This window comes from Electrophorus electricus, chromosome 15, assembly GCF_041902795.1.
Source record: "Electrophorus electricus isolate QZ-2024a chromosome 15, ASM4190279v1, whole genome shotgun sequence".
NCBI classification, from domain to species: domain Eukaryota; kingdom Metazoa; phylum Chordata; class Actinopteri; order Gymnotiformes; family Gymnotidae; genus Electrophorus; species Electrophorus electricus.
The window spans coordinates 2566616-2594524 of record NC_137511.1 but is presented as its reverse complement, the minus strand read 5'-3'; the positions used below and the strand labels follow the sequence as shown (position 1 = coordinate 2594524).

The 27909-nt window shown below is 44.6% G+C and overlaps 5 protein-coding genes, 1 long non-coding RNA gene and 1 other non-coding gene across 13 annotated transcripts; 5 read left to right on the top strand and 2 right to left on the bottom strand.

The window, feature by feature from the left end:
• Positions 1-1419, top strand: LOC113591431 (dickkopf-related protein 1-like). The gene is made up of 4 exons (XM_027031916.3): positions 1-252; positions 671-845; positions 962-1163; positions 1331-1419. Exons 1-4 carry the CDS (start codon positions 58-60, stop codon positions 1389-1391), a joined length of 633 nt encoding a protein of 210 aa, XP_026887717.3. The 5' UTR covers positions 1-57; the 3' UTR covers positions 1392-1419.
• Positions 1420-2181: 762 nt separating this feature from the next.
• cox19 (cytochrome c oxidase assembly factor COX19) lies at positions 2182-2837 on the top strand. The gene is made up of 3 exons (XM_027031925.3): positions 2182-2341; positions 2439-2550; positions 2640-2837. The coding sequence occupies exons 1-3, from the start codon at positions 2260-2262 to the stop codon at positions 2728-2730; spliced, it is 285 nt and encodes a 94-aa protein (XP_026887726.1). The 5' UTR covers positions 2182-2259; the 3' UTR covers positions 2731-2837.
• Positions 2838-3192: 355 nt separating this feature from the next.
• Positions 3193-5716, bottom strand: LOC113591434 (RNA-binding protein with serine-rich domain 1-like). Of its 5 annotated transcripts, none has more exons than XM_027031920.3 (7): positions 5563-5716; positions 4751-4966; positions 4469-4639; positions 4288-4390; positions 4030-4183; positions 3750-3924; positions 3193-3612 (listed from the first exon to the last, which is right to left on the bottom strand). In XM_027031920.3, coding segments are annotated over exons 1-7 (927 nt in total). In that variant the 5' UTR covers positions 5565-5716; the 3' UTR covers positions 3193-3506. The 5 variants fall into 5 exon arrangements, with proteins under 5 accessions (XP_026887721.2, XP_026887722.2, XP_026887724.1 ...); XM_027031921.3 differs by having other exon boundaries at positions 3759-3924; XM_027031923.3 differs by having other exon boundaries at positions 4817-4966; positions 5563-5715.
• A 153-nt stretch (positions 5717-5869) lies between these two features.
• LOC113591433 (solute carrier family 2, facilitated glucose transporter member 11) lies at positions 5870-9349 on the top strand. Its single transcript, XM_027031919.3, has one exon. The coding sequence runs from the start codon at positions 6395-6397 to the stop codon at positions 7925-7927; it is 1533 nt and encodes a 510-aa protein (XP_026887720.2). The 5' UTR covers positions 5870-6394; the 3' UTR covers positions 7928-9349.
• On the top strand, positions 5945-6026 carry trnal-aag (transfer RNA leucine (anticodon AAG)). The gene has a single exon. It is a non-coding gene; the product is annotated as a tRNA-Leu (tRNA).
• Positions 9350-17483: 8134 nt separating the features above from the next.
• LOC118242445 (uncharacterized) lies at positions 17484-24701 on the top strand. Its single transcript, XR_014117308.1, has 4 exons — positions 17484-17931; positions 18331-18383; positions 21959-22085; positions 24275-24701. It is a non-coding gene; the product is annotated as an uncharacterized LOC118242445 (long non-coding RNA).
• Positions 24702-26480: 1779 nt separating this feature from the next.
• LOC113591439 (transmembrane protein 100) lies at positions 26481-27590 on the bottom strand. Of its 3 annotated transcripts, XM_081698159.1 has the most exons (3): positions 27350-27590; positions 27019-27072; positions 26481-26772 (listed from the first exon to the last, which is right to left on the bottom strand). In XM_081698159.1, the coding sequence occupies exons 1-2, from the start codon at positions 27588-27590 to the stop codon at positions 27020-27022; spliced, it is 294 nt and encodes a 97-aa protein (XP_081554285.1). In that variant the 3' UTR covers positions 26481-26772; position 27019. The 3 variants fall into 3 exon arrangements, 2 of the variants coding, with proteins under 2 accessions (XP_081554285.1, XP_081554284.1); XR_014117307.1 differs by having other exon boundaries at positions 27019-27590; XM_081698158.1 differs by having other exon boundaries at positions 26481-27590.
• Between the last annotated feature and the right edge of the window lie 319 nt (positions 27591-27909).

Below are 27909 nucleotides of genomic sequence, written 5' to 3'. Positions count from 1 at the left end.
GAAGGACAAGCCACTTCTGCTGACTGGCTTTCACTACAGCTTCCCTGCAGCTTTCGGATGGCGCGAGGACTAAAGATGAGCACAGCACCGAGGCTCTTGTGCGTCCTGTGCGTGTACGTGTGCGTGTTGGCTGCGCAGGCTCGGATCTGGGCCTGGATGCTGTCAATACCCTACAGCCCGCCGGAAAAGGGACACGTTGGGCCGACGGACAGGGACACAGAGACGCCCCGCAACAGCTCCAACGGAGACACGGTATGTGTTCTGTGTGTGTTGGAAACAGGATGAGAATGATCTGTGCTATCTGTTGATTTGCACTAGTCTCCCTGAAAGTTAATCTAACAAAAATCAAAATGTGACCTCATTTGTCCTTTACATGCTAATGAAAAAATGTGCCTGATAACCAATTAATAACCAATTAATATTATAGATTATGGGAAATGATCAATTCATTGCCTAGCAGTTACCCTAATTATAGGCAGGTTATTTATTATTTGTAGCTTGCATTACATACAGCAGAGAAATGGGAAAGAAAGAAGAGCTTCAGACACAAGTCAGTCCTGCAATGGGAGGCAGCGACTCCAGCTGCGACACGGAAGTGCCACCGAGCATGCGTGTGCTCGGCTCACGTGCATGTCGCCCTGCTTCAGTCATAAACATGCGCACGTTTCAGGTGGCCTGCAATCAGGACCGTGCTTGTGGGAAGGGTTTCTCCTGTGACCGCCACTTCGGCCTGTGCGTCCCTCTGCGTCAGGAGGGGGGTTACTGCCGGCGAGATGCGCAGTGCGTGCGAGGCCTCGGCTGCATGTTTGGCCGATGCATCCGGAGAATCCCGGAGGGCCAGGAAGGTAAAGGCAATGCTCTCGTCCGTGAAGACAATCAAATCTCCGAGGCCGTAACGCTACGCAGATAAGTCTCACCTGTCGTTGTCTAAGACCTGCCCTTTGCTTTCCCTTGTTTTTAGGGGCCCGGTGTAAAGTAGACAAGGACTGCGAGGCTTCGATGTGCTGTGCCCGTCATCACGGCGAGAGGGTGTGTAAGCAGCGGCTGGCATTGGGCGAAAGCTGCTTCGTGCCAGATGGAGGACTAGCCTTCAGCATCAACCAGATCTGCCCGTGTCAGGAGGGTCTGCTTTGCCGTGGAAATGGGCAACCGAAGAAAAGAGGGTGAGTTCTGTCACCATAGAACTACAACATAAATGACTGTGCAAGAGTTTGATAAGCAGGGCTAGTAATCTGATACACTGATAATGTCTGCTATCATGAAAATACATGCAAAGGTCATTCAAATGAACCAGAATCTGACTAAAATAACATTGTTTTTCCCCTCTTAGGATGGAATTTGTATACTACCCTGAGTTAAATAACTGGACCTGCCAGGTTGCAAAACAGTGAAAACATTCTTCGATAAACTTTATTTATTAGGTCACTGTATATACTGTTTGTATATTGTACATATGAATAAAAGTTTATTCTTTTAAGCTGTGTCTAAAATTTTATGTGAGAAATGCATTATTTATTTATTATTATTTATGCTTTCTCGTTAATGAAATGGTGAACATTCTCATTTTTGTGAGCATGGGCTTTTAAAGCTTACCATACATTTATTTTCTTTACCCATTACATTTAATGGTATCTGAACACTTTATAGTAAGGGCAATTTGATACTTCTAAATTATGTGTAACTACAATTCAGTACAGACATGCCCCTTTTTAAAATGTTATACTATTAAACACTTGAAGTCATAAAATTGTTGTGACAAAGAAACAGAGCTGTAATACAAATACTGCTTCTGCTCCTCCTCCTCCTCCTCCTCCTCCTCCTACTACTACTACTAATAATAATAATTATTATTATATTCCATTTTCAATTCCTTCAGTGGTCCCTCATATCAATGAACATGTAACCAAATGAGAACATAGCCTATATTAAATATAAACCAATTTTTAGCTTTACGAAACAACTGGGAATCGTATTTTTATTAAATTAAACTTGGTGCATACCCGTTGAATACTGTGCGTTTTCTTTAACATCTACATAATCGAAAAATTAAGGAGGAAGCGGGCTATACAGCTATACTCATATATGTCATACGCATGCCTACAGTCTGCTGCTACGGCGTTGACTTTTATTTTGAAATGTGTGAGTAGAAAATAAGTATGTGGATTTTGAGGCTCACTTCACGCTTCCTCAGTGTGGCACTCTCCAAATAAACGCGTCCTCATCCGGTCGCCTGCAGTTGTAACGCCGAAAACAGTGACAATGTCGACGGCGATGAATTTTGGGACCAAGTCGTTCAAACCCAGTCCCCCGGACAAAGGATCGTTCCCATTAGATCATTTCGGTAACCGTAGGAAACGCCTTTTATCCGTATTGGTAATGTCCCTGAGCGAGGACTCTGATACAGCTCACTAACGCGTGAATGTTGTTTGCACTTACAGGTGAATGTAAATCTTTCAAAGAAAAGTTCATGCGGTGCCTCAGAGACAACAAATTTGACAATGCGCTTTGTCGATTACAGTCCAAAGAATACCTGGAATGTAGAATGGACAAGTAAGTGATCTGGGGAGGTGAAATAAACTGCAGTTCATTTACTAAGTGTTTGAACAGAGTCCTGAACCTGCATTATCTGCGTGGTTTAGGCAGCTGATGACTAAGGAACCTCTAGAGAAGCTTGGCTTCAGAGACCTAATGGACCAACCCAAAGAGGACAGCAAAGAGCCAAAAATCTAAGTTTATTATGTCGCTTATTTAGAATTTTTTATTCTTGAATTTCATTGTGAATGTAACACTTAAGTTTGTGAATTGCTGGGCTTGTATAAAAATGTTATTTGCTTTTTCTTGCCGCATTTCCAGTCATTAACTATTAACTGCTATACTGATTATAGCAGTTAGTGTACCTGATGATTAAATATGCTTCCATATTTACAGAGCTGCTCAATGAGGATATAAAACGGGCTACACTTACTACACGTAAGGAATCAGCTCAGGTGGTTTTCTGTTGTGGAGCAAAAGTATGTAGTGGGAAAAGTCAATGAAAAATCCTGAAGCAGTTTGGGTTTGCTCCAGATTATAACAAAGCAGGAAATCCTCTTATTTTTTTCCAACATGCATACATGCTGTCGGATCCCAGAACTGTCTTGTATATTCATTTAATCCTATTTTAAGATTTAACAAAATATTGTCACACATAAATTGACACCCAATATCATGTATTCTGGACAGTATGCCTCATTTAAACACAGTCTACGTTATGCAGCTAATTTAAAAAAAGAACAGGAAATAAACTGAAATATTTACATTACACAAAGCAAGCACATCTACAGTAACTCTTTCAAAACATATTTGCAAGAAGGGTGCAAATATAACCAGGCAAAAATATTAACGAATAAACAACACTCAGTGTTTTGGAACAAAACAAAGCACCCAAAAACAGATGGGGACTTTTCCTCTGAAATAGACTCCAGCCAGTACATGGTGTGGAGAAGATGAGGAGGCATCCAGCTCATCTATCGCGAAGAGTTGGAACTGGAGCGAGACCGGTGCCGACGGCGGCCTGGGGATCGGGAACGAGACCTGCGGCGTGGCGGGGAGCGTCTCCGTGGAGACCGTGACCTATGGCAGCAAACGGAGGCAGTCGGTTAATAAGGCCTCCAACGCGGCTGAACTAAAGCTTGTTCTAAAATAAAGAGTTTTGCTCAGGTCTGGAACGTTCATTAGCACACAATTCCTTCTCATGCACCAAAACCCACAACAAGCACCGGCGGGTCGGACGCTGGGTTAACCTGCGCCTCATGCGGGGTGGGGTTCGTCGCCACATGGGTGGAGGTGGGGGCATTCTGCGCGGGGGGGTGAGTCGGCGTGGAGGAGGGCGCACCCTGGGGGCCAGCACGGCTGTGGCGGTAATCTCTTGGCCATCGATTTGACCTGTGCAGGGCACAGGGTCACTATAATCAAAAACTTTGCCTTCCATGCCAAGTTCTCTCTAGCGTCCACAGTGCTACAACAAGTGCGATATCAGTATTGACCAACCTCCATCCATATGCCTGAGTGCCTTCTCGGCCTCGTCGGCAGTTTCAAACTCCACGTACGCGTAGCCCTTGGAGAGATGAGGGTGCAGTCTGTCCATTGGCATGTCGATCATCTTGATCTTTCCATAGGTCGAGAAGATCTCTTGGATATGTTCCTTAACGAGACGATGAATAAAAGACGATGGGGATGACCTCTCAAGGCAAAAGGCCTGTGACTGTAGGAGATGTTTACATTCATGCAGGCATGTCAAGGTCTTACTTTGATGACGTTTCTAGTTAGACGGCCCAAGTAAACTTTAGTGGGACGGGGACTTGGACTCCTTCTGCGGCGTTCTTTGTCATCCTTCTTGATTGACTTCGACCTATTAAATGATGATAATTAGGCGATCAGTGTCATGGAGAACCATGAGCGTGGGTCAAACTTAAAGGTCACAACATACTTGGAGCGGGAGCGTCGTCGGTTGTCATGCCGACGCCGGCTGGGGCTGGGAGAGCCGGAGGAGCTGGAGGAGCTGGAGGAGCTGGAAGATCCGGAACGACTGGAGGCAGACGAGGAGCTAGATCCGCTCGAGGAGCCAGAGCTGGAACCAGAGCTGCTGCTGGAGCTGGAGCTGCAGTGGTGGGGAGCACGTCACACACACACACACACGTTATCAAAAGATCTTGCAGTAAAATCCCCGGAGGAATAAGAACACTTGTCCCACTGCTCTCCTGGCACGCACTCTTCAACCACCACCATGGAAATGCAGGACTCGCCCTCTGACTGGGTGGCAAGCTTGAAGACCAACCTACTGCTGCCACTAGAAGCGCTTCTCCGTTTCCGGGCCTTCTCCCGACCTCGCTCCTTGTTGGTGTTCTCTTTCGCTCCTGCTTTATCCTTGCCCCTCACCTTGGGCTTGTCCTCAGAGCGGTCCTTCCTTTTGGTTGGAGACGGAGCCCTGACAGGATGGAGGGGCCATATGACGCTTAAATGCATGAACATGGTCTTATGAGCAGCAATACAACTGGGTCACACCAGTTGGGGAAATGCTCTTGTCTTTAACAACCCTCTGCTGGGTTTATGAGGCTGATTTGTTTGGACATGTCTTAGACCTTTGCTTAAACATGTACCATCTCCACGATTAGCTAAACCCTAAATGTCTGCGCTGCAGTCCTAAACAATGCCTAATCTACGGCAGAATCATATAACATGATGTGCTTGTGGCGACGCGGCCAGAGCACTCTAAACTAACCTATGTCGGAGGTAAGTAAGAGAATGCAGCTCTCGTTAGCCAGCCAGCTAATGTTAATAGGGATAAGTCAATACGAAGATGGATTTTTCATTCATCAGACAAACTAAGCGAGTGTAAACAACCGCAACCTCCACACACAGACGTCAGACTGCTGACTGGCCAGAGCTGCAAGATTTCAGTTCAGCGACACAAAATACACGACTACGGTACAATATAGAAAAGGAGAGACAAGCATTCCGCAGCGTTTAAATTTAGAGACTAAACCCCTGTGAAAGATTATAACGGATGACATTACAACTTACATTTCTTGCCACTTTTACGCCTGTCGCACTTTTACATGACGCGGGACGCGCGCTTTTGAATAGACGTCACTTCAAGCGCGCCTTTCTCCGAACGTCTTTTATTCGTGGTTTTGCAGTTAGCTTGTCTAGCGTTTATTAACGTTACGTCTTCACGACTGAACACGTTATATTACATATTCATTCAGAGGACCGAGGAACACCTAAGCAGAGTGCGTTAACCTTGCTGAAACTAGTCAGCATGTTGAATTATGAATGTATCCTCTAAACCGCGAAATCCATGTCAGAGTTTCTGGGGCCCGGAGCCTAAATCCAGCAACACCGCAGCTACACATCAGATTATTATGAGGCAAACGAAAACGTTAGAACAACGCGTCTTTTACACGGTAGCGTGGCCGAGCGGTCTAAGGCGCTGGATTAAGGCTCCAGTCTCTTCGGGGGCGTGGGTTCGAATCCCACCGCTGCCATTAACCTTATTAACTTTTCTTTGACAAATATGTCACCTGTACTGAATAATGCAGCTGCACACTAAATTTGAATGCGATTTCAAAGCCATGCTTTACTGTTCTCACGGTTAACCATGACAATGTTTTTGTAGCGCAAGTGGCAGCAGTAACGACTTTTATTTTGAAAAAAGGAAGCTTAGGTTAAATTTAGAAAGTGATTTTGTGTCTACCTTCATTCCACAGTGTGAAAAAGCCGTGTGAGCTACTTGGTTGATTATTAGGTGGTTGGGGCACTGCTTGTCATTATGTATGACTCAAGCTTTTATATGTAACTCCTTTATTTATTTCAAAAGTTACCTTTCAGTTCGTTTTTTTTTTAATTATTTAAAATGAGTAAAGCTGGTAATGACAGAAAGGGTTGTTCTTTGACTCTGACACTGACCGTGTGTGCTGCTGCTATTGGGGGGACCTTTCAGTATGGTTACAATATTGCAATCATCAACGCACCTACTACATCCATTCAGAAGTTCATTAATGAGACGTGTTTGGAGAGATGGGGCACGGCTCTGACGTCCAGCAAGGTCACGCTGACGTGGACTCTCATTGTTTCTGCGTTCTCGCTCGGTGGGCTGTTGGGATCCTTGCTTGCTGGCCCCATGGCCATCCACTGCGGGAGGAGGCAAACGCTGCTGCTAAACAACTGTTTCCTTATGGCCAGTGCTGTCATGGCCCTGAGCAGCCGGCCCGCAAAGTCCTTCGAGATAATCGTCGTGGCTCGCGTCCTTATCGGCGTGAATGCAGGCGTGAGCATGAACGTCCAGCCCATGTACTTTGGGGAGAGCGCTCCCAAGGCCCTGAGGGGCGCTGTGGCCTTCTCCTGTGCCGTCTTCACCGCCATGGGAATCCTGCTGGGTCAGGTGGTCGGTCTGACCGAGGTGCTGGGCGACGAGGCGCTCTGGCCGTACCTCCTGGCCAGCAATGCCATCCCCGGCCTGCTCCAGCTGCTCACCCTGCCCTGGTTTCCAGAGAGCCCGCGCTACCTGCTCATCGACCGGGGTGACAGGGAGGCGTGTGGCCGCGCCCTCGGCCGCCTGCGGGGCCGTGAGGCGTCCGACGCCGAGATGGAGGAGATCCTGGAGGAGCAGAAGGCCACCGGGGAGGCTCGCGCCAAATCCCCGTGGGAGCTGCTTGCCGACGGCGACCTCCGCCGACAGCTGTGTGTCGTCATGGCAGCCAGCAGCAGCATGATGCTGTGTGGGAACGACTCCATCTACTTCTATGCCTCCTACATCTTCCAGGAGGCTGGCATCGGCGTGGAGAAGATCCAGTACGCCACCATTGGAACGGGCGCTTGCGAGTTTGCCGCCGCCATCATGTCTAACTTGTTGATAGAGAGGGTGGGCCGGCGGAAGCTCCTCCTGGGTGGGTACGTGCTGATGAGTGGCTGGGCTGTGGTCTTTACCCTGTCTCTCTCTTTGCAGGGCAAGGTGGCCGGCATGCCTTACCTGAGCATGGCGTGCATCTTTGCTTACATCCTTAGCTTCGGCATGGGTCCGGCGGGGGTGACCGGGATACTGCCCACCGAACTCTTCGACCAGAAGGCCCGGCCTGCAGCTTATATGCTGGCTGGCTCTATGATGTGGGTTAATCTTTTCCTGGTGGGGATGGCCTTCCCTTTCATAGTGAACAGCCTGGGCCAGTTCTGTTTCGTTCCCTTCTGTGGGATCTGTGTGGTGTCAGCCATCTACATTAGGCTTACCCTACCTGAGACCAAAGGGAAGACTCTGGCTGAAATCACAGCCGAGTTTGACAAGTGCAATATGAAGGGTTTATCCAGTTCAGCACAGAACCAGTTACAGCTGCAGGAGACCCAGCACAGGACTGACCTGACTTCTGTGCATTTGGAGATTGAGGAGATCTGATCAAAGGATAATGGTGTTTCTACACTTTAGCATTTTGTGCTATCTTATCTGGCATTAAGAAATAATTTAAGAAATTATATACACCTATATGCTGAATTATTTTGGGTAACGGTACAGTCAAGTAATTTTTCCCCAATTCTGTAGCCTCTAGAATGTTAGTGAACTTTATTGAACATGGGAGGGAAACTCATGTGAAGCAGCATGTGAGGTATAACAGAGAAACAAAGAATATAAATAAATATGCAAGAAACAAATATGTGCAGAATAGATCAAAAAGACCAGTTATTAAAATGACCAGTTATTGCACATTATCTTGACTGTATAAGTAATGAACAGTGTGTAGTGCACATGTATTGAAGCCCTACTGGAATGGAAGTAACCTGGGATGAGACCTTGGGACTATTCTCTTCTTTAAGATAACTGTAGCACGCCTGACCATTTGGTTTTTATTCGCTGGTCTTCAGTTTTAGACACACTTTATTGACTCTTAGAATTTCATGTTGGATGACATGAATCAGCTTCTATTTATTTATTTATTATTAGAAAACACGAATGTGCCTTTAACCTTTTCAGGTAGCACTATTGTGTATGAAACCTTAAGGAGTCAGGCATGCTGTATTTACATGTATGCACTTGTAGAATATATGTTGGTTACAGTTTGTTACAGTGAGACCTCTCTTCAGATGTTCAGGCCAGGGTGCTGGGTGATGTCTGCTTCATGCCAGGTGTAGTCTGGCTTCCTGCACTAGGAACGCCATTCATGCGCTAACAGAGTCTTGGAATTTGGATGTACTTTAACTGAATTTAGAATAAAAGATTAAGGCTCTTACACTGAAACTACTGCATTTCTAGTTATTCAGGCACTGTGTGCTCTTGAATGCCAAGGCATTGTTTGAATCGACATTTTAATACTCTTCCATTATTTGTTTTGAACAAGTAACATGAACTTTTAACTACTTTTTGACACCAAATGGTGCTTTCCACTTTATCTGGGGTAGGTTTTTATTTAGAGGTTAAAGTGAGGTTTTTAAAGTCAAAGATGACCATTTCAAACAATACTGCAACCAAATGCAACCTTACTGTATATACTGTGCTTTTATTTTTCTTCAGTAGGTGGCGGTGTATCCCAAAGGCACTCTGTCATGCTTGTTGCCTCTATTGGCACTTTATTACTGCGTATGATTGCTGTCTCATCCTGTGAACAAGGTCACCCTCAGCATGCCAGTGAGCTGCCAACAGATGACAGGTTAGCAGGAGCGGAAGGGTGCGTGACTAAACACGCTCATCTGCTCCGCTCTTCCCCTGTAAAGTTGGCCTGCTGTCTCCATTGTACCCCCTGTATGCACAGCAAATGTATTGATTATACTCGGATCAAACTATAAAGTCAATAAAGCCTTACATGTGCACTACATGTCAGAGTCATGTGGTCAGTCAATGAGTCTTCTTTAAAAGAAAGTTCAGAAAGTTCATCACGCTGAATGATTTCGGTCCATTTGCTTAGGCGTCCGTTTCCGTGAGGTGTCTGTCTTTGGGACAGTCTCGCACTGTTTATGCTTAACTGTTTTGCTACAACCAGGCCACTGATTTTGACGTGTAAAGTCCAGCGACAAGGACACTGCAAAAACGTCCCGACAAGCTCTTTGGCATCGTTAGCAGACAGAGACCCCAAATCTGGAGTCGCTGAGACCACATAATGTCAAGAGAGCAGCGGAGTCTTGATGTCGTGAAGCAGAGACTCATGCAAAGTGGCAGAAAGAGACCAACGAGAGCCTCCGCCACACACCACCGTAGAACGGAAGTAATCTGGGCAACATCTTCACACTTATTACAGCTCCGGGCTCCTGTCACGGGGGAGAGAGAGACGAGAACAGAACCTCGCGGTCGAGGCATCCGGACCACGCCGGACGATCGTCTCCGGCCTCCGTTTGATGTGAAATCTTGAAATCTAATGCGCCTCCAGCTAAGGGAGCTGCACTGCACCAAGCCTCTGACTCATACCTGGGTAGCTCGTTACATCACCCGTGCACCTCACGCTATCGCCCAGTCAATTTTAGCCACAAGGCTGTGTAAGAAGTTAAAGGAAGACCCTCTTTAATCACTGCTGATGGCATTGCTTGATTACGTGCTGCATTCAGAAAGGTCTTCTGTGGTGTTTGTAATGCAATCAGGAGGCGAAACGTCCCGGCCTGCTCTGCATTCTTCATGTTTGCCGAGGTTAATAACGAACCGGAAAACGTGTCTGGGAGCCCAGACACAATGTACCGAAAACGGAACCGTTCGGGCTTTTAGTCTTGGCGGTAATGCCAGGAGCTGCGACAGTACCCAGACAGAATCGAAAGAACGAGGCAAAAATAATGAGGAACACCAAAATAGTGTGTGATCTACTGCAGGACCTGATGGTCCTTAGCTTTGCGAAAGCTCCGCTGTACTTGACTTGAACAGTTTGTAATGAGCGGTCCAACCGTTGTTTAGGAAGACTTCACTGACTGTGCAGCCAGTAGGAACGAACACGTGGGGTAGTGCACCTTTTGCCAGCTGCAATGCTATAAGTTGAGTTGTTTTAATGATGGTATTAAAATGGATGTAAATTAGCTGTAACATATTGAATATTATAAAAAAAAAATCTATGTGGAATTATTTCTTTATTTCTTGCTTTCAGGAAGAGAAAAGACAGCAAAGCACAAGCCCCGCAAACCCCGAAACATAAACAGTCCATTCCATTCATAAAAATGTTTCATTGACTAACTACAACAACAAAGCTCAAATTGACAAGAAAAGTACACAAATCTATTCTTAGTCTCATGGCCTGAAGGAAAAGATAAAGGAACACCAAAAAATGTCGTTTACCTCCACTGACACATGTATTTGAAAGTACTTGTAGATGACCAACAGCTCAGCCAGGCTCAAGTGTACTAAAATAATATGAGTTTAAAACCAGATGCTCAGTTTCTTCTCCCTATATCAATTGTCTTCCTAGACTCTTGTGTTAATAATAATAATAATAATAATAATAATAATAATAATAATAATAATAAATAATCAAAAAACAAATCAAAACATCCGTACAGAAAAATAAGTTGCTCTCATTTTCCCCCTACTATTTCATATCCCACCTAAGGGTGATTTGATCACTTCAGGTTGCTGTATTTGGTTGAGCTCCTTTTCTCATGTGGAAAACGTGTGGGCACGGTGGTGATGAGTATCCCTGATGGAACGACCGTGGAAGGGAGGGGTTGTGACCTTATGCTGCCCAAGCCTCCAGTAAGCCTCTGTACTAATGGCAGCATGGTACAGATGCTCAGAGTCGGTCTCAGAACAGCGAGACCGCTTGAGCTGAGCGGAGATGATGGAAGATGCATTAACACTGTGTGCCGCTTAGCTGTATTGCGTTTACAGATAAAGGATCTCCTAAAACATGTTCTCACAATGGAACCAGAACAGAAAGCAGGGGCATCCCTGGCAAAATAAAAGTGTCAGTATACAGAGATAAAGGAGGCATTTTAACATGAGGAATCACATTTGCCTCTTGCAATAACCCCTACATACATTAAATCATACTTTGTCTCAAGAAACCATTTCTCGTATTAGTGTTATATATTTCTCAGAGAGTGATAAAACCCCATCTTCCACATTCAGCAATCCACGGCGGAGTTCTGGCTCTACTAGTTATCACCATCATAATTTCCATAAACTGTAAATGTGCAGACAGCTCCTCTGCCTAATTAGTTTCTCGAGTAGCTAGGAGTGTCATTTCAGATTCGGAGCCGTGGAGAGGGCACAGAGTGGTATTTCTGAAAGCCAGCCTTATATGGATTTGTTTTTACGCACTTAGCCTGCTATGGCCCGTGCCTGTGTTGCTCTGCCCGTGATGTTGCCATGACGGTGCGTCAGGAGGGGGCGGGCTTCTAAGTATGCCTGCGCCAAGCAGGTGACCAACCCGCAGCCACACTGAGACGTTCAAACGGAAACAAAGAGATCGCTTACTTATAGATAGACGGACGGAAAGGCTGACAGGCAGACGACGGATGGATGTCAGGCGATCAGTAGCTTCATTGTCCCCGTGAAGAAATCTGCCGTGCAGCCAGGAGAGATAATATAGGGAGACACATAAAAATAAAAAAAAAACCTGAAGAGGAGGATAAATGGATTAACCTTAATGCAGAAAATGTAAATGACAACACCTCGTAAACATCAAACCCAAGGATCATTCTTAGAGCTTTAGCAGCTGCACATGTTGAGAATATATATATATGCATTCAAAAGAAAATCTGTAACTAAATTCTGGTGTGAGCGTGAGGGAGAAAAATGGGGAAATACAGTGATTGATAGTTGTCTCCACAGCTCCACGCTGACTTAGACTGACAGACAGAAAGTTCAGGTATGACTGCCGGAAGCTGTGATGTTCAGTGCAGGTGTCTATGCTGAGTCTGTCAGTGTACCCCTGGGGCACTGGACCTTGGGCCAGGAGCTATGTTCTGCCTAGGTTCTGCTAGGATATACTAGGTTCTCGTAGATTCTCACAAGATTCTCACAGGTGAATTTGACTATCACAGGAAGGGGTGTCACTAGATATATATGAATAGGGGGCTAAGCCCCTGAGGAGAACTGCAAAAATGGAAACTAATCAAGGCATTTTAGTTGGCTCTTTAAGTAACAATACATTAGCATTTGTTCATCATTTTAGCCCCACTGCAGTTCTCAGGAATATTTAAGCCTGAATGATTTTTGAATGAGGCACAATGCAGGTTAGCCAATCAGAGCAGATTTTTTTTTAGCTCAAAGCCATCTTAACGGCACAGTAACTGAAACAGCAGGTTTAATACTAAGAGATAATGGTTGCAAAATGGTTGTGTAAGATGACTTATGACTGTTTTTGGACCATAAAGCCACACAAACGTCGTAAGTGCACATAGAAAAATATAAAATAAAACAAAAAACTTTAATATGCATCAGTGACAGGAAGATAATTCCAAATGTGTTTATCCAGCAAACCTAATAGCTGTATTTCATACAGATGTCTCTACTTGCTTGTGAAACAGTGCTTCTCAATCATTAATAATAAATACATGATGACTTATCTAGCAATTCCAAATCTAGAGTCCTGCATTTTGTGGCCCTCCCTGAGGTAAAAGTAAAACCAATACATGCCTAACGTGAATTTTTAAAATACCTCTCGTCCTTTGCCTTTTTGTTAAGACACACTGGTGTTGACTACTTGTTAATTGTATGCAAGCAGGCTGCGTCTCCTGGGTTCCTGGGACGGAACAGACCGGATGAAGCTGTGTTTGGAGGTTACAAAAAGCAAAAGACCAATCCCAAGACTATAGCCTGCGGAGATCATCCTCGATCTGCTTAATAAGAGTCAAGGCCTAAATGTCACTTGAAAAAAAACGTTTATCGCAATTAATGTGTCAACATTTTTCCAAATGTTGAATATAGAAATTGTACAAAAATATGTAAAATAACACACACACACACGCACACATACATACACACACACACACACACACACACACACACACACACACACACACACACACACACACACACACACACACACACACACACACACACACATATACACACACCCCCAAAGACAGGAAACTGAAGGTTTGTGGAAAAAATGGTGAAGATATAACTCTGGTGGAGAGCTGCAGTAATGAACCTCAAACACAGGGCAAGTTTTTTTCTCCAGTACATCAGAATTGTTTTGAGGGAAGCTGTCAGTTTTAAAGGATATCCCTAAATCTCTCAGGTTTATACGCTGTTTACTGCCTCTGCTCAAACACCATTCCAGCTCAAAACAAGTCAGAATGTCTGTGTGTTTGGGTGTAATTTAGTTTAGTATAATTTGAGTTATTGGAGATGAATCACCACAGGCTTTGGTTTCTGATCTGCACCGTAGCCAAAGCCCTATGAATAATTGTACTGTGCATATATGAGTTTGCATAGACTCACCACCCACACCTCTTCTCCCCATCCATCTACACCCAGTGACGCTTATGAGGATCTGGGCTTCTGAGTTATCCGTTTACCTCTGAAAGACCCAGGGAAGAGATGGTATGCAATGCTAGGCCAAATACTGATGTAGGACACCCTCCAAGGGGGATGTGGAAAGCATGGCATTAAGATCATTAATAAGAGCGCTGTTTCGAAACTCGGAGTTACTGCTGTACTTATCTTGATTGCTTATAGAAGAGTGCTGAGGCATTAGGGGAATAGCATCCCAGTTGCAATGCCATTGGATCCATTTGTAGCTTTCCGGTACAACTTTTGGTGCAGGAAGAATGAATGAGTTGATCACAGATTCTGTGGATATTGCTTAGGTTAATCTAGTAATCCGTCTGATTACATTTTAGCTCTGGACTCTCCTAGCTGGGCTCTGGGCTCCCCAGGCTGGGTTCTGAGCTCTCCAGGCTGGGTTCTGTGCTCCTATCTGGGATTTGGACTCTCCAGGCTGGGTTCTGGACTCCTACCTGGAATCTGGACACTCCAGGCTGGGTTCTGGACATTCCAGACTGGGTTTTGGACTCTCCTGGATAGGTTCTGAACTCTCCTGGATGGGTTCTGGACTACTATGGCTACTATCTGGTTCTGGGATACTATCTAGGTTATGTACTCTTGTGGACAGGTTCTGTGATCTCCTGCACCTCTGGTACAGGCAGCATGTGGCCTTTTTGAAAATCTGTCTGTTCTAGATTTGTGTTGTGTAAGGGAGCGTAGGTCATGAGTCACGACTTGGCAAAATATTTTATTTTGGTTTCTGACCAATAAATACAATCTTAGCCACCAGTGATGTAGAATTCAATTACATGGAAGCTGTATCAGAACTTCAAGGTCACCTGTCAAGTCCTATTATTCCACAGCACATCTGGCTAAAGAACGATGCTATAAATTCAGACAACTGGCTCAGGAACGGTGCTACAACGTGGAAAAATAATCTCAAAATTATGATCTCAAAGTGGGTAAAGGTTTGGATGCAGCAGAACCAGAACTGCCCGGCACCACTAGAAAACAAACCTGTCCGAATGCCTGGACCTGGTGCGTTTTCCACTACTCCCAGTACAGGGCAGGGATGCGAGTGCAATGGAAATAAAGGGGGAGTCATACAGATGTTTACAACATTGTCGTGAATGACTCAGCCATCACATGCTGACAACTGTAATTACTCATTTTAGACTGGAGCAAATGTGATCAATCTAGGCACAATAGTCAGCACATGCAAATGGCATTTTCACCCAGTTTTGCTCCTTTCTTTTCAGCACACAATGACAGTTGTTTGGTTTTTAGAGGCCTTAGTCTTGCTTTCCTGTGTTATCTACAGCATGAGTGGAGGTGGAAGTTATGGTAATGGTTATCGCCATAGCGATCAGACAAGTCTTAACTCAGCCTTCACCTGCCTTCTGTTGCCTGCATTGATTTTCCTGTCTGCATATGATAAAACACGCAGATGCATGTAATTAGTATTTATGGATTTTTGCATTTATTGAATTGTAGGTGGTTTTATTTATGCATATAAAACTATACAATGTAACAGTATTTCAGTCACTACCTCATTGCTTTAACAAAAGCATAGAAAGAATGACATTTACTGTTTTTTTTTCCTAAATAATGTTATTAACCAAAATACCAAATTATTAACCAAAGTGCTCTGCTTTATATTACATGATTTCTGTTTCAACAGAAGGCACAATGGCTGCAAATGTACAAAATTGAGTATCCAGCAAACTGGGGTCAAGGGCGGAAGTAGAGGGTCATGGGTGTGTTCAGCTAACCAAAACACTGCCTGTGTATTACTGAGCTTACTCTCCCGCTCCAGCTGGAGAGAACCACTGATACCAGGGCCCAGCGGCCTCAGACATGCACACAGCCCTTTCATTTCTGTATTAACCTTTTAGGTTTCTGCCTACGATCTGAGATGCCAAAGCATGCTAGATGAACCTAGCGGACAAATGGAAACTGGTGTATGTTTTTTTTTCTTCTTGAAATTAGGACATGTCTGGAAGCGTGCCCTCTTGGCTGAGGACACTAGGGCAGAGGAAATATTTACAAGCAAAGTGTAATAATAATAGTGAGATTATGGAAGCTCATTAGACATAAATGAATTGTAATCATGGCCACTGGCTTCCAGAGAAGTGCAGGTCCATAACAGAATAAGAGGCCTTAATGGTGAAACACAAACCGGAGGTTAGTGACCTTTTACCCTGACTTGTTAAAAAGACCTATTTGTTGACTAATCGATTCCGAGACGCCGATCCGCTTAAAAGCATTTCAGACCCATTAGATTTTTTTTGTGTGTGCACATGCCAGGGGGCAGACTGGCCCCTATTCAGCTCACTACATCAGACTGGATGAGGAGGGAGCCATAAAACCTGAGAGGGAACTCTAACCCAGCAGCTCTGTATATCTGCCTCACCCTCAGGCTCTGGGCCTTTCTGACACAGGGGAAGAAAAAGGCCACCCTTCAGGTGACTGGATTTTAGAAAAAAACTATTTAATTCATGTGCTCACTTCGTGCATAAAGTGCATGTGCAAATCTGAGCCTTGCCTGTCTGTGTGTGTGTGTGTGTGTGTGTGTGTGTGTGTGTGTGTGTGAATGGGGGGGGGGGGTACAGTGCAGATATGAAATGACACCTCGAGCTGGGCTGTGGTTTGGAACAGAGCATGCTATAATTTTATATATTTGATGCTCGTTCCATTTTCCAAGTAGTGTTTTTTCCCCCATTTGCAGCATTGTTAATGTCAGCTGTATTAGTGCAAGTCCTGTGTGCATTTGGCACAAATCCTTTAGCATGTGTCATTAATCCTAAACGAAAGAGTTCATTTTACCCAAATGTAATGATATCTGAAAACTTGAACAGAAATGCGGTTTGGACCCTCTGTTAATATTCTTACTACCTTTTCCCTGAAACCCAGCTGGAGATCTCATCATGCTGTCCTAGGCAACCCAAGGACATAAACACAAGCCACTGATCGACACACACATTTCCAACCTTATTATTAGAAGTGCTCTTGATAATGAGTAGAGCAACTCTCAGAACATGGACAAATTTATGTTCATGATGTCCAAACACAGTTAACTGGAGCGTAGTTGCTAAAAGAGTACCAGCATACGCATTTGATTGGAAAAAATAAACATATGGAAACTTGACATAATACAAGCAGGCAAGAAAAATAAATGGATATGAAAAATTTATGTCTCATGGTCTCCTTGGCAAGTAGTGAGAAATGAATCTCAGAGGTCATTATATGTAAAACCATCTCCCAACCAACTTGAAATATTGTTTTCATTATGGTTTAATTTGTAGCCTAGTCTCATAATGTTATAAAAATAGGGAATATGACCTTCTCATTTGAATAGAACCAGAAAATGTCAATAATAATGTGACTTGCGTGCCTCTTTCTGTCTCCAGTGACATTTTCACCAACCACCCCCTCCACTGCCCCCAACCCCAACACCCACCCCCCACCCCCAAGGAACTCGGCGCATGTGTGTGAGCGTAGCGACTCAGAACTCTGAGTGCGTGGGAGAGGAAGGGAGCGAGTAGAATTAAGCGTGTCATTAGTGCCAACGCATTGACTTCTCTTCTCTGAGTGTCGTTGTTGAGGGGCGGAGGCGTGCCGAGCTCAAAAGCCTGAGAGCCAGGAGAACATCGCACCGGCCGTGGTGCGGGAAGGTCGGCTCTCTGTGAGGCTGACAGGAACGCAACACACCATTTTCCATCTGGTCTGGGCCAGGGAAGCAGAGGTCAAGGATCATCAATGCCAGAGGGAGGAAGAAATTGGAGGAAGAGAGGAAGAGAGGCTGAGGGGGGAGGAAGAGGAACAGAGATAGCGGAGCGCACGACTGAAAAAGAGAGACGGCAAGAGAGGGACAGAGAGATAGATGGGGAAGAAAGAAGGAGGGAGAGAGGGAGAAAGGAAAGCAATTATAAGGGAGGGACAATATATCTGTCCAGAAAACCTCTTGAAAAATAGCCTTCTGTCTCCGTAATTATAGGGAGGTAAGCATGAAAGCGACTGTTTTCAAGCTGCAATGCTTGGACCCCCTCTCCATATCTCTCTCTCTCTCTCTCTCTCTCTCTCTCTCTCTCTCTCACTCTCTCTCCCCTTCTCTGTCTCTTAATTAGTAAGATTACTGAAGCAGAGGATGGTGTTGGGATGAATTCTGACCCAGAATCACAGCCGTGCCATGCAGACGAGTGACATCTGTCATTTGCTAGGGGCATTGCTGCTGACATACAGATTCAAAAGCATTCCTTCTCTCTCTCTCTCTCTCTCTCTCCCTCTCTCCCTCTCTCTCTCCCTCTTTCCCTCTCTCTCTCTCCCTCTCTCTCTCTCTCTCCCTCTCTCTCTCTCTCTCTCTCTCTCTCTCTCTCTCTCTCTCTCTCTCTCTCTCCCAGCTTACTGTTACTGTCAGTCTAGAGGGTGAAGACAGACACCTGCCTCCCCTGATGTAGGAGCATGAGATTTGCCACCATCTATGTTCGGTCTGGTTGCTAGGCCACATCACTAGAGATTTAACACTGCTGCTGGCGGTTGTAGTGGCATTAAAGATATTCTGTTCCATCTCCTATCAGCACTGGAGGTTTAACACTGGTGGTGCAGTGCTGGATCTATGGGAGCACACAGCCAGCGGGTGGAGTTGTTGGCGGCTGGGCAGACTGGATGTGCCCACCAGCATTCAGCACAGACGGGGCTTGAATCCCCACATCAGTGCTGCTGCCTGCACCACTAAAAGGGTTACAGTGGTGCTTATAACCCATTTTTATAGTGCCCAGTGCAAGCAGGTGCCTTCAGAGCACACTGGATGGTGCGATGAAACAGACGAAGCAGAAAAGGAGAGAGCACATGACTCACCGTACTGACACGATTCCTGACATGGTTCAGCAGTTACGTCCCTCAAGCCTGGTAACGAGAAGGCCACCAAACCGGCAGAGCCACACTGTAGAGCTTCTGTAGTCTCGCCAAGACCAGGCAGGGGAAATTACCACAGCACATCAACCCAGGCAGTAGTTACGCTCTATGACTGATCATTGTACTACACTGGATTAGCATTAAATTAGCCTTAAAATAAGCATGGACAGGAATGCTTTCAAAATGCTGTTCTGTACAAATTACCTTTTACTAAAACTGCCATCAGTAGTGCAATCGGAAGGACTTGCAACCTGCTGGAAACCACAGTATTTTCTTATAGCTGGTGAACAAGTGGCTCCCTGCTGAGTTTTCACCGTATTTCACTGTATTTCCCAGCGGTGGCGACGCATCTCATAAAATGCAAGCGTTTCTTAAGCATTCCTCCATGTTCATCATAAGCCAGCAATGACACCTCATTTTAATTTAAATGGCCTCTTATCTGATTATACGTTGGGAGCAGGGAAAGACTTCATAATGCGGTTTGACAGTTAGTTTGAAAGCAGGGACAGATGCATAATGTTGCATTAACACCAAAATCACTTCCTCCATATGTTATGGTCAGTTAATGCTTACAGTAGTTTAACTAAACAACATGTACTGAGTCTTATATTCCAGAGAACTACTGCCTGATCATGGCTTCTTTACAATAACTATTAGTTCATTACTGATCACATCAACATGAATCGCGCATTTAATGACTCTTACATGCAGCCTGGTGAACTGAATTATTCAAGTAGCTTATTCCAACACTTTGATGTCTAAACACATTTGATTATCTTTATTAATGTGAGCACAAAAAGCGGAGAAGCAAGGGACACCTTACTTTCTACTCATCAGCCTCCTGCCTGTGATTTTTGATGAGCAACCTTATAAGTTTCTGTATATTTGGCGCTGTGTGCATCAGATATCAGCCTACGCATGGAACACTTGTCAAAATAGTCTGAGAATTTGCCTACCTCGCTGTAGTTGGAGAGTTTGCCTACCTCGCTGTAGTTGGAGAGTTTGCTTACCTCGCTGTAATTGGAGAGTTTGCTTACCTTGCTGTAGTCGGAGAGTTTGCTTACCTCGCTGTAGTCGGAGAGTTTGCCTACCTCGCTGTAGTCGGAGAGTTTGCTTACCTCGCTGTAGTCGGAGAGTTTGCCTACCTCAATGTAATTGGGGAGTTTTCTTACCTCGCTGTAATCGGGGAGTTTGCCTACCTCGCTGTAGTTGGAGAGTTTGCCTACCTCGCTGTAGCTGGAGAGTTTGCCTACCTCGCTGTAGTTGGAGAGTTTGCTTACCTTGCTGTAGTCGGAGAGTTTGCTTTCCTCGCTGTAGTCGGAGAGTTTGCCTACCTCGCTGTAGTTGGAGAGTTTGCCTACCTCGCTGTAATCGGGGAGTTTTCTTACCTCTCTGTAGTTGGAGAGTTTGCCTACCTCGCTGTAGTTGGAGAGTTTGCTTACCTTGCTGTAGTCGGAGAGTTTGCCTACCTCGCTGTAGTCGGAGAGTTTGCTTACCTCACTCTTTTGCTGTAAGCGTGCCTGTTTCTACTGAACAGTTATCCTTGGAAGACATTGTTAATAGGAGATGTGTCATGGGAAAATATGATTCACTGTATGTTATGTCTTATCGCCAAGTTTTTCAGAAAATCTCTTTTAAAATATGACCAAATGGATAAATACTCTCTGTTAGATAACAAATGAGGTGTTGTCATGTTCTTCCTTAGGAGCTGATAATGAGTTAGGGTGATACAAGTGAGAACTCACTGTTAATGACAGCGGCGTCACTGCGTTCTTCCTTAGGAGTTAGTGAGGAACAGTATTAAAGAGCGAAAGACCTGTTACCTGTTACCTTGATTTCCAGGCAGTGCAACAAAAGCATATTTTGGGGATATCTCCTTTAGTGACTGACATGCTTTGTTTCTTTCTTGTTTTTCAGCTAACCGTGGCCGATCAGACGTCCACCGCACAGTTATATAGCTAAACACCTATTGTTCTCTCAGAAATGACCTAACAGACCATAGAAAACACATCTCCATATATAAATTAATTCTCTTCATTTATAAATCATTTTCTTATTTATCTATACTTAAACTATTTATTATAGAAGTCAAAACCATGTCCAGTTTCACATGAATATTTTCCCTAATTAATGATCTACAAATTACTATGCGGCATGCAAACAAACCCAAAGACCCATTGTTGAGAATCAGTGTTGATGTCTCAAGCAGGAGACAGGAGTCAGCGAGGTGAGATCAGAGAGCGCAAAGGCCAGAGAGTCCAGCAGTTCTGATGTCACTGACAACACACACGTACACACACACACACAGACACACACACACATACAGAGAGAAAATGTTCTTCAAAGATATTCAATGATACATATTTTTAACTCTTAGCGAAACACTGCTCTACTCAAAACCATTTCTACCATCTCCAAGGTATAGAGTCAGTTGTCACTGAACTCCCATTTCAAACCAGGTTTATTTATGGACAGCAAAATAAACTATGAAATATAAAATAAAAGAAAGAAACATTGTGTGAATAACAGCCATCGATTTATTTTTAATAAGACAGTAAATCACTAAAGTAACTTGGTTGAATTTCTTGCAGAAAACACATTAACAGTCAGTTTTAAAAATGACTAAGAATATGAGCTTCTGTGAGATAATCCTGGGGATATGTCACACGCTCACGAGCTGTTTGAAGCTAAGCAGTGAACAAGATATCGAAATTCAATTATTAATCAATCAACAAGAACAATAATGTGCCTTATGTCATATATCATACTGACATCTTTGGAAATAGTTAAATGTTATCAGAGCATGTGACCCTATGTGTGTTCATGTGTGAGTTAACAAAGTTAACCTCCTGGGACCAAGGTCACAGTGAAACCAAATTTTAAAACTCTACTTATATAAGGATACTCTTTTTCACAAAATTAATTCTTGCTGCGTGCCACACATTTACTGTGCGTGCATGTGTGTGTGCATCTGTGTGTGTGTGGTGTGTATATATCTGTGCGCGTAAGCATGTAAGTCAGAGTGTGTGCATAACCCTGTGAATGTGTGCATGCAAATGCAGATTTCTGCTTATAACATTGTATAACAGGACTGTCTGTTCTGCTTTTCTGAAGACCCCACAGCCAGTGAAACCAGTGAGAGGATAAGCATTCCAGCCCAGCTGTCTCTCCAAAGGAAGAGGGTGATCGCTAAAACAAACGCCCACAACTTCTACGTCACACACTTGTGTCATCCTCTGAGGTGCCCTCAATCAACCAGCGTCTGATAGATTTTGGTCAAAAAGTCACTCTACCTAGGTTGATGCGTTGTGCGCGCGTGTGTGTGTTGCCCATTATGCGGCTATGGCTAAAGTCTGTTCAGAGCAATCACAGTAGTTATTCCGGGTGTCACAGGAGCGGAGGGGAGCAGGGTTGGCCACCACTGCCTTAGTAGAGCTTATGACAGTGTGGGATCTTAGTTACAGGTTTTCTATTTTAGAGCGGAAGTGTGATTTCACATCATAAATCCTGTTTCTGCTGTTAAGACATTAGGTAAATTAGATCAGGTAGAAGTAATGCTCAGACATGCTGAGGAGGCTAAAGATACAGTATCGTGGAAGGACTTTGTTTGGTCAGAGCGAGATGTAATCGTTCTATACTTGAGGTTTTTCCATGGTAACAAAGAAATGGAGCTGAAATTCTCTTTCTCACACACACACACACACACACACACACACACACACACACACACACACACACAAACACACACACACACACAAAGTGACTTTAATAACAGCAAAAGTTAAAAGAAAACAGCAGGAACCTGAGAAAGCAGAGATACGACAGTAATGCCAAACAAGTAGCTGGTGTAAAGTACAGTTGAGTGCAGGTAAAGTAGAGGTAGACATATAAATGCTTGAGTTAATTTTTAAATCAAACCTTTAACTGGATTATTTTATAATCCCTTTTATGATGACATTTTTCACTTGAAGGGGGTAAAAACATCACAATGAACAGCAAGAGAGACAAAGGCCATATCTGAATTTAACTTTTAACTAGAGATTTTTTCCTGGAGATATTTTCTAGTGCCAGCATTATGAGCAGTTGCAATGTGTGAACCAGTGGAGATTACCCAATTAATAAAATGCACACACACACACACACACACACACACACACACACACACACACACACACACGCGCACACACACACACACACACACACACACACACACACACACACACATACACACACACACACACACGTACACACACACACACACACACATACACGCACACACACACACGCACACACACACGCACACACACACACACGCGCACACACGCACACACACACACACACACACATTCTTTAAAGTGCAGATTTTATTATACAGAATTATTTTAAGAACACAAGCATTTTGTAGAATAAGCACTCTGTTATTAGTCCGGAACTTTTCTTGTTCCAGAGCAGCAGGCAGTGGGACTCCCACGGGAGTCATCATTTCTTTGGTGTGAGTTTGCCTGGGAGCCTTGTGGGAGCTCAGAGGCTGAATTGCACAAATGTCTTTGCGCACATCTGCTCATAAATTCAGAAAAAGTGATTTATGAACGATGTGCGTTGACAGTGCGAATGCTTTACGCAGCCCAAAGCCCACCAGCGGCCCTCCATACTTGCACACCCATGAAACTGCAAACACCTTGAACTTGTTTATTTTGCTGCCGTGGTGACAAGGAACTGAGAAATCTCATCAGCTGTCGGAAATGTGGAGGGAAAGATGTCTGTGGGTGTTTCCTTTGGCTCGATAGCTGGCAGTGCCAATGAAACATGAACATCTCTGACCATTTTACTGCTTTTCATAACACTGGCACTGATTACCTGTACGGACAATTTAAATGATTTGAGTTGAAATCATGGAACCTTGAATTCAAATCATGGAAATCATGGCTCCAAACTGGCCATTTGTACTTCTAGGCTAAGGGATAAAAAATTTGGACCCTGATAACTTACAAATCCATGATATAGTTGTTGGTTAGAAGGGCAAATAGAAAAAGAAAATTAGGCATATTGGGAGCAGTGACCTAAAACCACTTAAAAATGAATGATATACAGAAACAATGGCGTTGTCAAAGGTGAACTGTCCAGTGGCAGTTGAGTTCAGAAGAAATCATGTTACTTATGATTTTTGCCACACTTATTGTGGGCTTTGCTATGCTAATCAGGACCCAATGACTAGAATAAATACATGTGCAAGAAGGCAGAGAAGGCAGCTGCAGATCCACGCTAAACACTCCGTCTACCGGCGCCTCTTCTCAGGCCCACTCTCACACTTTAACTCTTCCTCAAGTGGCAGGTACATGGTAGGGAACAAAGGGAAGGTTGTCTTAAGCACCTTTAGGCTTGCTGGACTCTCAGACATGCAATACAGTCATTCTCTCTCTCTCTCTCCAGCTGGGTTGCTGGGATATTTTTAGCATCCTCCTGAAGGACCGAGCCGGGCTCTGAAAACAGTCTTTGTGGCTCTCCATGTGGGGGCGGAAGAAGAAGTAGACTCATGAATTGTGATGCCCATGTGAATTTTAATGGGAACACAAAAGGGGCGGAGAACTCAGCAAGGCAAGAGCATGCACAGCATCGCTGGCCCACAATGAGACCTGAGAGAAGCGCTTATCAGTTAATCAATGAAATATGAATCAATAATTAAACTATTAATAAAGACAGGGACACAATTTGATTTCTCTTTGCGTCTTCATATTTAATACTTTTATTGAAAAGTCAAAAATCTATAAATGCATCTATTAACATACACTGCTTTAAAAATAAAAGTACATATATAGATACAGTGTCTCAGACATACTGTCTGGAAGCAGAAGACCTCCATTGTATACTCGTGGCTTAAAAGCTACATGTAGCATGTCTATTCCTAATTCATAAGTTTATATGGTTGATATTTCAGTTTGGTAATTATTTCTGTGCATGGTTATGTTTTCAAGCTTTTTTAGATTTGCGATGTGAACGCGTTAGCTGCAAAGGTTCAGTGCATGACCTTGTTCACATCTTAGCAGGATTTATGTTGTTTGTGTGCATTTTTGGCCCTTTCAGAAAAGCCAAGAGTACATGTTTACATTAAGTGTGAATCATGATTAGCATGTGTGGTGCCTGTGAAACATAGTGAACACATAGTGCACACATAGTGAACACATAGTGCACACACAGTGAACACATAGTGAACATATAGTGCACACATAGTGAACACATAGTACACATAGTGCACACATAGTGAACATATAGTGCACACATAGTGAACACATAGTGCACACATAGTGAACACATAGTGAACACAGTGCACACATAGTGAACACATAGTGAACACATAGTGCACCACTCATGCCTGGCTTTCTACTTATTTATATTCCTATCAGCAGGTCCATTTCCGGCTGCCGTTTTATCAATGAGTTCTCATGAAGGTGCCCCCTCCCTCTGGATACTGTGCTCTCTTTCTCTCTCTTCTTCCTTCTCTCTCTGTCCTGCTGCTCTCTCGCTCTCTCTCTCTCTCTCTGTCTCTCTCTCTCTCTCTCTCTCTCTCTCTCCCTCTCTCTCTCTCCCTCTCTCAACAGCTGCAGGAACAACAGACAGATATAGCACGACAGCCTCAGCACAGGTTATGGGTATGTATGTGAATCCCATTTCCTTGTATCTCTTACGCTGAATGCAGGGTTCTTCGGTCATTGCTCGGAGCTGGTATTATTTTTAGATCAAGATCAATTAGCCCTAAATGTTTACAGAAATGAGACTAGCCACAGCTTTTTAAGAATACATCTAAAAAGACAATGATAGATAATAGATGCAAAGTTTTGTTAGGATGAAAAGACCTGCTTCTAAAGTATGTACAGACACCCAAATACATTCTGTGTTGGAAAACCAAAGATGTGACATTCAAATACATATCATTATTTTCTGGAATGTTGTACTGTTATTGTACTATTGGCCACAACAGAACAGCACTAATTTAATTACCCATCAAGCCTTTAATGAATTAATTTGTTTGCAGAGATGAAATATGCTAAAAATATGCTAAGAGGTAAAGGGTAAATATGCTAAAATAGATGTAATACTTTTTTAAAATATAAAATACTGGCGTTAAAGTCTTGTTTGCCAGGGCTCAATGTGGAGAATAAGACCTCTGTGATAAAGTACTTCCCTCTGTCACTAACCTTAGAGCAAAAAAACCTCACAGGATACCTGAGTGCTTTCATGAATACTGTACACTCATGCACTCATGCTTTTTATCTTTCCACATTGCCACCAAAAATATATCTCAGCAAGGAGCCATGTAATAACACACACACACACACACACACACACACACACACACACACACACACACACACACACACACACACACACACACACAAAAAAAACGTTGTTCTCCAAAGTCACGTGGACTAGCGGAACTGACAATTAGCACGTTCTTTAATTCTGATGACACTCCCACAATGCCCTGGCAAAGTTTCCGTGTTTCTCACATGCTACGCCATGTGGCCTTCTCTTAATTATAGAAATCACCACATGGAAAAAGGAGTTGGTTTTTTTTCCGTTTTTTTTTTTTTTTTTCCTTTCAGCACTGGTTTTAATGACTTCAGTCTCCTTGCTCACACCTCTCTTCCACTGATCTGCTGTCGGCTCATTACTGAGACCCTGCTCTTCCGCTTATTCCTGTATTCTCAATTTCTGCAGGCAATGACCCCAGGTCAGTGTGCTAAACAGCTCACATCTCATAGTGGAGAGTTTCCTTCAGCGGGGGAAGGCTGGAGCCTGCCGTGTGGCTTTGATCCCACCGTTCCATGGGAGAGACGCCCACAGCAGCGTGAAGGAGACTTGCAGCATCGTCAGGGACCCTGGGAACATCATCACTGGCACTTCCCTCTTTGTGACCTCACATCGAGGTCCTATAATAAGGACAAACACGCAGAGCTAAGCACATCCCCACAGTGTGCGCCTTCTCTAATTCAGCGGCAAGAGCAGTTAGGTGTATTTCAGGCGACACCCTTTTCTCAAGCTGCTGTGAGTCACCTTTTCCTCCTCTCGTGTTTATATACAGCACAGCGAGAGTTTGCAAGGATTCGCGCCCTAAAGACTAATGGGTATAGCGAGCCGTTGAGTGTCCCTTTCTGTTTTGCGGGTACAAAACTTACCTCACAATGAGGCCAAGTTCTCTTCGTCCAGGCCAAGCACAGATGTAGAGGATCCTTCACACACAAAAAATAAAATAAACAACCAAAAGAGCGGTGTCCACATTCCCCTGCTCTGAAACACCCCCGTCCGTTTCTAAACGTAGGTAAGGGTGTCACAGGGTGCCCTGCTCCGAGCCGAAAAAGCCAGTCTCCTTCCTCTTTCTCTTCCGGGCCTGGTGCACCCGCCAGCAGGCGGCTGCCACCAGCAGCATGATGAACCCCATGGCCAACAGCGCCAGCGACACCACCTTGGTCTGCGGCATGGTGTCGAAGGTGAACGTGACGCCCGTACCTGCCATGCCAATCACTAGAGAGATCACGCCGAAGGGGAAGACGCAGCGGTACCAGGACCTCTCGGTGCCACCTGTGGCCTGAGCCAGCCGCTCCAGCGTAGACAGGTGCTCCGGGGTCTGGGGCAGGGGACTGGCGGCGGCCGACATCCCCTCCTGGGTCTGATTGCAGTCAGGGTCCAGCGTGGGTAGCTGTACGGGGGCCGCGGGCTGGCAGGGCGGCCGGCCAGAGGAGCAGCCCATCTCACAGCTGTGATCCAGGGGGACGTGGACGGGGACGCAGCTGCCGGTGTCCAAGCTGCTGCCCAAGCCGCTGCCTCTGTTTCTGGTAGTGTGTCCGCTGCTGGTGGTCGTGCCTGCCTGTCCTGTGTTCGTCAGGAGCGTGCATTCGCCTGGGAGGGGGAAGAAATCTGTGTCAGGGATGATCAGTGGGAATTAGAAAAGAGAGGGATGTGGAGGGAGAGAGGAGAGATGGAGGTAGTGAAGGAAAGGAGATAGTATCATGCCAGAGGGAAGGGAAACACTCACGCGCACCATCGCTGGCTGTGTGTGAGTGGTGGTT

Coding starts and splice junctions, on each gene's coding strand:
- LOC113591433 (XM_027031919.3), top strand. CDS start 6,395: ATGAGTAAAGCTGGTAATGACAGAAAGGGTTGTTCTTTGACTCTGACA.
- LOC113591439 (XM_081698158.1), bottom strand. CDS start 27,590: ATGGGCTGCTCCTCTGGCCGGCCGCCCTGCCAGCCCGCGGCCCCCGTA.
- LOC113591434 (XM_027031920.3), bottom strand. Junction 4,640..4,750: donor TCCATGGTGGTGGTTGAAGA/GTGCGTGCCAGG, acceptor CCACCACTGCAG/CTCCAGCTCCAGCAGCAGCT. Junction 3,925..4,029: donor ACTCAGGCATATGGATGGAG/GTTGGTCAATAC, acceptor TGCCCTGCACAG/GTCAAATCGATGGCCAAGAG.
- LOC113591431 (XM_027031916.3), top strand. CDS start 58: ATGGCGCGAGGACTAAAGATGAGCACAGCACCGAGGCTCTTGTGCGTC. Junction 253..670: donor ACAGCTCCAACGGAGACACG/GTATGTGTTCTG, acceptor CGCACGTTTCAG/GTGGCCTGCAATCAGGACCG. Junction 1,164..1,330: donor GGGCAACCGAAGAAAAGAGG/GTGAGTTCTGTC, acceptor TTCCCCTCTTAG/GATGGAATTTGTATACTACC.
- cox19 (XM_027031925.3), top strand. CDS start 2,260: ATGTCGACGGCGATGAATTTTGGGACCAAGTCGTTCAAACCCAGTCCC. Junction 2,342..2,438: donor GTTCCCATTAGATCATTTCG/GTAACCGTAGGA, acceptor TTGCACTTACAG/GTGAATGTAAATCTTTCAAA. Junction 2,551..2,639: donor CTGGAATGTAGAATGGACAA/GTAAGTGATCTG, acceptor TGCGTGGTTTAG/GCAGCTGATGACTAAGGAAC.